The sequence below is a fragment of the Asterias rubens genome, chromosome 1, assembly GCF_902459465.1.
Source record: "Asterias rubens chromosome 1, eAstRub1.3, whole genome shotgun sequence".
Classification (NCBI taxonomy): domain Eukaryota; kingdom Metazoa; phylum Echinodermata; class Asteroidea; order Forcipulatida; family Asteriidae; genus Asterias; species Asterias rubens.
The window spans coordinates 20,584,231-20,593,546 of record NC_047062.1 but is presented as its reverse complement, the minus strand read 5'-3'; the positions used below and the strand labels follow the sequence as shown (position 1 = coordinate 20,593,546).

General features: G+C 41.3%; 1 protein-coding gene across 1 annotated transcript; it reads right to left on the bottom strand.

Moving 5' to 3' along the window:
- Positions 1–369: 369 nt before the first annotated feature.
- LOC117297567 (glycoprotein hormone beta-5-like) lies at positions 370–3,863 on the bottom strand. The gene is made up of 3 exons (XM_033780669.1): positions 3,556–3,863; positions 1,738–1,990; positions 370–1,153 (listed from the first exon to the last, which is right to left on the bottom strand). Exons 2-3 carry the CDS (start codon positions 1,972–1,974, stop codon positions 965–967), a joined length of 426 nt encoding a protein of 141 aa, XP_033636560.1. The 5' UTR covers positions 1,975–1,990; positions 3,556–3,863; the 3' UTR covers positions 370–964.
- Between the last annotated feature and the right edge of the window lie 5,453 nt (positions 3,864–9,316).

The window sequence follows — 9,316 nt, the reverse complement described above, 5'->3', positions numbered from 1 at the left end:
TATATTTGTTCAAACATAAGAGTATAAAGTTTAGTTACAATTAAAAAAAAAGTTAGTAATTTTTTGTAACGATTTATATGTTCAAAAACTAAAGTTGTTTGGGGGGGGGTTGACTCCGCCTACCCCTTTTGTGACGTCAATCGAGGCAGACTTTGGCTTGATGCGTAGAGTAAAACACACGTACGAAGTATATGCAAATCCAAGTCATGAGTTTGTACGTTTCAAAAAAAAGTTTTTCTTGGATTTTTCCGGCAATGCCGACCAAGTGTGTTGCTGCTGGATGCAGCAAAACAACTAAAAACGAAAACTACGTCACTTCAGAGGGAGCCGTTTCTCAGAATGTTTTATACTCATCAACCTCGTCCCATTACTCGTTACCAAGTGAGGTTTTATGCTTATAATTATATTGAGTAATACCAATAGTGTCCACTGCCTTTAACTACAACAATTATAATTTAACCAAACATAATATGTATATTAATGTTTCACCAATGTTGTTAATGTTTTGCAACACTAAGACCCCTTTGCATATGACGTCATCACTGCTGCGCCACGGTGAAGCCATTTTGGTGTTTTGGGTTAACACCCGTAATAAAATGTTGCATTCACAGTAACATGTTGCAGTCACAGTAACATGTTGCAGTCACAGTAACATGTTGTAATCACAGTAACATGCTGCAGTCACAGTAGCATGTTGCAGTCACAGTAACATGTTGCAGTCACAGTAACATGTTGTAATCACAGTAATATGTTGCAGTCACAGTAACATGGTGTAATCAAGAACAGCGCGGGTAGATGCATCTAGCATTATTTGGAATTGATTCATATACTATACCTGTAAAATGTTTGTTAAATACGTTTGATTTTGTAAACCCTCTAAAACCAAAGCGAAAACCAGTTTGAAATTTGTTTTAATAAATATATACACAGTAAATACATACAGCAAAAGTTGTTTTCTCTATAATCAATTTCGGGCACAGAATGTATTAGACTCGATGCATTTCTTGCATCTGCATCGTACGGCACTCTGATAGACGAAGGTCCTGTTGACCCCCGGTAGGCAATCCGACAACTCCACGCTAAGAAGCTCTATTTCCTCGACCAAGCACATCTTGTGACTTGACGCTTTGTGCGGTGGTAGCAAAACTGGTACCTGAGAGACAATTAATTGAGAGAACAAATATGACTGACTATGCTCATTGTAGAAAGTAGGATTTGAAAGTTTGCATGGTGGAAATACGATATAATGACGTAATGACTATCTCTAAATGAGTTGGGGTGGTTCTGAAAAGAACCGTTCGTTTCAACTCGACGTTCCGATAAGTATGCTCTGATCGTCTTCTGGAGAAAGCTCATTACAGTTGATAATCGAAGAGGGTGCAGCTGGACATTTGGCCCCTCCTTGTTTAACGAACCCGATCTTATTGCCTCATGTTTTTTTTTTCACCGTTTTCCAAAGTGGTTAGACTGCAGGACTTGGAATCACAAGGTTATGGGTTCGGTTCCGGCTAGGAAACCTCTGTTTTCACAGTGACTAGAACTATTGTCATTTTTAGTGGACCTCATAGTTTGTATTGATTAGTGCAATCATGAACCAATTTGTGTATGAGAGAGATTGGCTGTTGTCAATTGATATTCCCTTGGAAGCTTTAATGTGTTCCCTCATTGGGCAGATCATCTAATAACCATGAAATGATTATGACCAGGATTGTATAATTCCCTGTGGCTGTTTCTCACCTCGAACGACTGGCACCGACCATAGCACCCTCTTGCCGGCACTACTTCGTCCATACATCCGGGCAGCTTAGCCTCATACTTTGTGTACTCCCGAACTCTGCAACTTACGTCCAAAAAGGGCATGCTCTTATCTTGGTAACGAGCGCCCTCAACGATGGTGCCAATGAGGAGAGCCAATGCAAAGAGAGGCAGGAACGTGGCAGTCCATCTGTGCCTCGCTTGACACTTGAAGAACATTGTGCGACGTGTATGTCTGTAATGGAGGCATAATTCACTCAGTTGTCATGTAACAGGTTTCTCTTGAAAGTCATTATGCACAAACCAAAACTACACTTAGTGCGACTGAACAGTGATTATACCTATATGAACCATCGAGTGACTAACTTTAAAAGTGTGTACAGTTTGGGGTTGATCGTAAAGACTTTTAATAAGTCCAATTGCTTAGCATCGTATACAGGCCTCGTGTAAATATAATTTAACAACTACTTCATATATACATATTTTGACTTACTCAACATGTAGGAGAACTCAATTATCTTGCGTGTAGGGGTTAATACCATTGCGAGTTTGGTACTTGTGAATACCATAATTGCAATGAAATTAGAACCCCCAAAAACACGCGGCGTTCCTAAAGAGGTTGGCTCGTTGAAATCCATAGAAATTACCATAGACGATGTTAAGATATTGTTCAACGTTTTTTACGTTCAAGAAAACATGCCCATCGAGCCCATAATAACTGTCTATCAGAAGACAGACTTGTAGCATTTTAAGTTGTTGTTAGTTTTTTAAGTAAAACTAATGTTTAACCAGGTTCATCAGTATTAGCAGACGCCCATGCAACTTTTTCACCACTGGTGTACTAGTAATTAATCCAAATGAAGTTAACATTAAAATCTCCCTGGTTAGAATTGACTCAGATGTCATGTCGCAGAGGAGTCATACATATTTCTGGGTCAGACTCACTCGAAATCTGCGTCAAAATTACCAGATGTGTCAAACTGAGGTATGAATTCAGTAGAATCCCATTCATTAACCAGTTCAATTCAATTCAATTCAATTCAATTCAATTCAATTCAATTCAATTCAATTCAATTCAATTCAATTCAAAAACTGTAATCATTCTCGATAGGCAATTACATCGGCTGGACAGCTCCATGTAAAAACCTCAACAATTATGGCTAGTAGACAATATACAATTATTTAAAATTATAAAGATTATTTGACAAAATGAAAATAAGCAGAAATGTAAAAATGGTTGAAACCACAGCAATTATATACATTATACACTGCGAATATTGTACACTGTTAGAATTGGCATCAAGGCTGTTGTTAAAGTATAGATACCCGAAGAGAAAATCAATATTTACATTTAAGGGTGTTAAAATAACACCATTGTAAATATATTACTTGCAATGTATCCTATCATAAAGCCGCACACCAAAATGAAGTCCTTTCCGGTGGTCGAATAAATCAATTTAAACATCGTAATTCACCGTGAACATATATTATAAACATCAGTTACTGCAAGTAATATTCTGGGAAAAAATATCGTTAGTTTGCAAAACTTAGCCCCTCCGGTGTGGCATGTTAATCCGATGTTAGGCCGCAAGAAAGACGCTTCCCTATTGCACCCGTTGACTCAGTGACATCACTGGCTATACGTGATCCATATCAACAAGTTGATTAGTGTTGTCATATTCCGTGTTGTAATGAAGTCAAGACCCCTCCATTATTTCATGCCGAATTGGTACAAATATCCTTTTTTCATCTCTCAAATTACCCGGGGTCACTATTTGAAATTTCATTAAATCAACTTACCGTTCCGCTTTAGCACCCGATGGAAATAGAAGTTCTCGTTGGAGCAGGACGGATGTGTCTTTTAACGATCCAAATTGACTACATATATAAACGTTATTCGCACTAAATTCTTAAGATGGCGGAGAAAAGTGATATATACATTCATTTATTTCAGCAGCACGGCCGGTGATCTATAAGTTGTGGGCGTGTACAGCGTCGAGCTATTGCCTTCTTATTATAGCGTGAGGAGGCAGTGTCCCCAGTGACCGTATCGTGGTGTCATTCGTGCGATTACCATCGCCCCAAGCTCACAAGGGAAGAGTTGCAAAACTTGAAGATTATACTCCCAGATATACAAAAAAACGTCTCATACAGATATTCATAGTGAATAACAATGAGCATGAACCACCGCTATAATGTAATGATATGCAACAGCAATCAGATTCTTTTAAAGAAAAGGTCGGTGTTGACTATAGATATATTTTTTTGTCCTGGTGCAGTTTGAAAAAAAATCGAGGTGGCAATTCGGCCTATCATTACTGTTCGTTCACAACTCACTGGCAAGAGAGTTTGAATGAATAATGATAAATGACTGCGTTAATATTCCCTCTGGTGGGGTCGAGCAGGGAATTGTGGTTTGAATATTAGACACTCATGAAGCCGTTGGAACGTTAGTTAATCCGTCTCGATGTGGGATGGTCCACTCGTTTATCAGAAATGACGTGTTCTTTAAGCAATCTTTTCTCCCCATCAAAGTGATACATTACCATGGCAACCCTGCCTCCCACATGACCGAAGACCATATTGATAGAAGATATAGAGAGTTGACAGGCTGGGAGCGATGTGTTTGACGCTTGCAGCAACAAAACTGCAAGTAAATCGTGTGTGGCTCGTTCGGGGGAAACTAAAGGAAAATTACGTCATTGGTTTGCAAGTTAGTGGATTATATTATTTTTTTATAGTTCAAACAAATTTCCCTCATTTTCAATCATTGCAGGAGGAGTTTTTTAAGAAAAAGAAGGAAGGAAGAAGACAAGGAAATCAATTTTCCTTTTATAATGAAGAACATGTATTATATATTCAATCTCCCAGTTAAACTCTGTCAGGATTTGTTGTTTCACCTTTTCAGACCTTGTCAGTACGGCAAATAAATATTGAAATGTTAGATTTGTAAGGTAGCCTAATTAAAATGCCTGCAAATGTTATTGGGATCAACATGTCTCTAATGCGATAATAGACAGGTTGTTGTGTTAGCATTGATATAGAAAGAGAAACATATGATACAATGGGATATTGCGTCATGTACAATTATTTCAGTTGATCTAAACACTGAGCGACGTGCCGATATCTAATTACTTTCACCTTCCAGCAATCCAGAACACCTGCCTCATGTCCCCCCCCCCCCCTTTCAGTATATACCTTATGCACAAGCCGTCATTTGAGTAAAGCGCCCTCATCTATAGAGGTCAAAAGGAGGTCACTCATTGGCCCATCCTATTTGCGCTGCGCGTCATAGACCTGTGTTTGCCAAAGTTGCGTCATCGATTTACATCTAAGATGGTGGCGTGATGACGTCAATACATCAGGTCTGATAGACCTTATGCATTTTTGACGTCATCTGAGTGGCGACATGAAGGGACCAGTGTTCTTAGGTCACGTGGTTGCTGGGAGGCGATTTTGCGGTCCAAAATGCAGTGCAACCCAACAAGATCAGTCTAATGTCTATTCATGCAAATAAATAAAAATTTACCGAAGAATTATTTCTAATGGGAAGTTGTTGCAACGCTCTCAGTACACAGCTCTGTCTCTGTAAGGGTTAGCCCGCCCTCACTTGACCATGCATCGCAGGTACTTAACATTCTAGGTTTCCCTTCCAACCAAACAAACCGCATAGTGGTAGCAGAATTGTTGTGTACGGTCATGAGATTTGGCATGAGCACCCCCCCCCCCCCCACACACACACACACATCCATTTTATGTTATGACCTGTTACCATTTCTTTGTCAATCTCATCTATACAGTTCGTCAATTAAGAACCATTTACGAAAGCAAAGTGTGTACAAATCAAATGAAAGTCGCTCTCTAACCTTTCTTGAAATGTTACAGTTGAACTATCTTTTTTAAAAATCAGCGAGGTTAACATAAACAATAAGAAGGTTGATTGAAATCGATTATAAGTATCGATACGAAGAACCAGGTGAACATTATAAGAATGGAAAAGATGTTTTAAAGGCACTTGACACTATTGGTAATTACTCCAATTAATTGTTAGCACGTACTTGGTAAAAAGCAATGGAGAGCTGTAGTTGGTAGTAACAAAAACAGTTGTGAGAAACGGCTCTATGAAGTACGTCGTTTTTGAGAAAGAGGTAATTTCTCATTCAAAATAGTGAAATACTTAAGGCCTGAAACCTTCTGGTAGGCATCTATAGGTATACTGTGCAACAAGGGTGTTTTTTTCTTCCATTGTTCTCTTGCAACTTCGATGACCGGTTAAGTCAAACTTTTCACATGTTTGTTGTCTTATGCATATTTAGGGATACACTACGTGAGAATGCTGGTCTTTGACAACTACCGAACGTGTCCAGTGCCTTTAAAGAGAATGAGCCAAGGAGCTCGTTCTTGTCTGATGTAGCTGCCACTTCACGTTGGTGATGAAGCGAATTGCCAGACCGCTTCAGAACACAAGAGGACATGAACAGTTTCTGCTTGTGGGTCTTGAATTACCACAAAGTATCGATCCATGATAGCTAAACGTGTTTGTTAAACCTTAATGTAGGACAGGGTGATGGACATGAAGGTGACATGAAGGTGTGCATGGTTTATTTTTGTCTAGGATTTGTCTTGGGGTTTCGTTTTCCTGAGGTTTTTCTGGATTGTTTGTTTGTCCGTTTGGTTGTTTGTTTTGATCATCTTCCCGTCAAGGGAACTGGGCAAACCCACACAAGGGGTTTTAAAACACCAAGCTAGCAACAGGTAATAAACTACAAACATTGGTTAACGTCTATGGATACGAATTGCAAACAAAAAATGATTCAAATACTAGACGACAATACTGCGCATGGCTTTGTAGGATACGAACCCACAACCTTGGGTTCGGATGTATCTATACGTAAAACTGTTCCGGGTTGAATGCAGAGCTGTCTCAGACCTTGCTGTTTGCCCAACGGGAGTTACACAAGTTCAATCCATTAAGTTTCGTTAATGCATAACTTTCTGTTCCCTTTTCGTTGGGTACGGCAACAAACCTCAGGTGTACAAAGTGGGAAAGTGAGTGAGACCACTACAGAAACACACTCGTTCTGACTTTTACGTGACATTGGACAGAAGTTAAAAGCATGTGATGAACTTGTTGAAATATCATAGTATCAACCTAAAGTTTTGTAAGCACATTGTTAATTATTCTCTTGAAGGAAAGTGTTAAGAAAATCGGGTTTCACTGAGAAAATCTTGTTTTATGTGGCGGCGCTTTGTGAAAGCTTACATAATTTTACAGAGATTGGTTTGACTGCTTGTAGACTATAGAGTTTTGGAATGAAACTCTTCCTTAAAGGCACTGACACTTTTGGCAATTACTCAAAAACAAGTTGTTAACATAAAAACTTACTTGGTAAAGAGCAATGGAGAGCCGTTTGATAGTATAAAACACTGTGAGAGACGTAGTAACGTAACGTAGTTTTGAGATAATTTCTCACTTAAAGACTTCAGCTGAACCCTTTTATTAGACATCTGAAAGCACACAAAGTTGTGTAGCAAGGGCGCTTTTTCTTTCATTATTCTCTTGCAACTTCGATGACCAAATGGGCGAGAAAATTTTCACAGATTTGTTACTTTATGCATATGTTGAGATACACCAAGTGAAAATACTGGTCTTTGACAATACCAAAGGTTTCCAGTGCCTTTAAAACTCAAACTGAACACCATCGACAACAAGTGAAATCTAAATGTAACACCCCCATCGAATCACTCAATGTAGAGCCACGCGGCCCTCAAAACCCGTCGACTTGTGCAGTTTCAAGAGATTTTAAAAATGAGCAGGGAAAAAGTTTGACGGCGATGGGGGATGATACCTGTTAATGTGTCACAGACGTGTTGTGAATCATACCCTCCTCGTTGACCATAACCATCATGGGTTGTCGGTGAATTGTTGGACATGATGAACCGGGCCCGTTGGTAATCAAGTGATCAATACGCTGGTTCCAAGCCAGTATCAGATTCTGACGCACAATGTGCAAGAACGTGCATGGTGTGCGATTTTGTAGATCCCGCCTCCACTTGTGGTGGAGCGTAGGCCCTATATTGCGTACATGGTTTGAGTTAACTAAAAACCCAGTAAAAAAGGTCAAATGGTCCGATTGCGTATCATGTCGTCCACCTTTGGGCAATTAGGAGAGATGTAATTGCTCTTTCTTTTTAGAATAGACGTTCTCCTCTTTACTGGCGCAGCTGTTTACGCCAATATTTTGGATTCATTCGTACACGGAAATTAGATTTTACCGCAAGAGGAGGCACTAATTGAAGGAAGGGTGTTTGTCCGTCCAAACAACGGGTCCATGTGGGTACAGGTCTTGACAAAGAGTTATACTTGAGTGTGTTTGGCTTCACACTCTAAACATGTATACCGACCTGGAATAGGCCCGGGTCCCATGGCGCTTGACCCATTTTTTAATCAATACGACCCGGAATCTGTGTCAAAATGACCTAAAAAGAAGGCAAAACTGACATAAGACCCCAGTAAAATTAAAATAATTTTAACAATTTCGGGTCATTCTGACCCAGAACTGGGTAAGGTCCCCTCGGAGCTTGAACCCTGACTCTGATGTTTTAGAGTGCATAGAAAAGAAACCCGAGTCACATGCCTGCTTTGGTCATGACGAGACAGTTGCGTTTAGTTCTTTCTCCCTCCCTCCCCTTAGTGAACTTCCACGCTATCACTGCCTCTGTTAATTAATACTGAACACTGAGTATCTCACGATTTTGGAAAGGCATTGCGAAGAGAGGGTAGCACTTTCACCTATTCCTCTTTTCATCGCCTTTGCAGCGTGCAACACATCACAGGCTTTGGTATTTTTTTGTAAATACTAGACTGATTAGCATTTTAGAATGTCAGACATTGTGCATGCAACCCTCCCCCCCACCACCACCACCATCCCCCCTCTATGCCCTTCCCTGCCCCTTACCTACACATCTGCTGCATCTCCCCTGCCTCTTCCCTGCTCCTCCCATGCCCTTCCCTGACCCTTACCTACACATCTGCTGCATCTCCCCTGCCTCTTCCCTGCTCCTCCCATGCCCTTCCCTGCCCCTTACCTACTCATCCGCTGCATCTCCCCTGCCTCTTCCTAGCTCCTCCCATGCCATTCCATGTCACTTGCACTTAATATATGCCATTAGCCCCTCCCCTGCCTCTCTCCTGTAACTCACCTGCCCACCCTTTCCATTTCCCCTACGCTATCAATCCATGCCCCTCTCCAGCCCGTTCAGCCCCTTAGCCCCTTCTATGCCCGCCCCTGCTTCTTCCAGGCCACCCCCTGAATCGTCCATGCCCCTCCCCTGCCTCTCTCCGGCACGCCCCTTTCCCTGCCCATGTCATGCCCCTATATGCCCCTCCCCTGCCTCTTCCATGCCCCTCCCCTGCCTCTCTCCGGCACGCCCCTTTCCCTGCCCATGTCATGCCCCTATATGCCCCTCCCCTGCCTATTCCATGCCCCTCCCCTGCCTCTCTCCGGCACGCCCCTTTCCCTGCCCATGTCATGACCCTATATGCCCCTCCCCTGCCTCT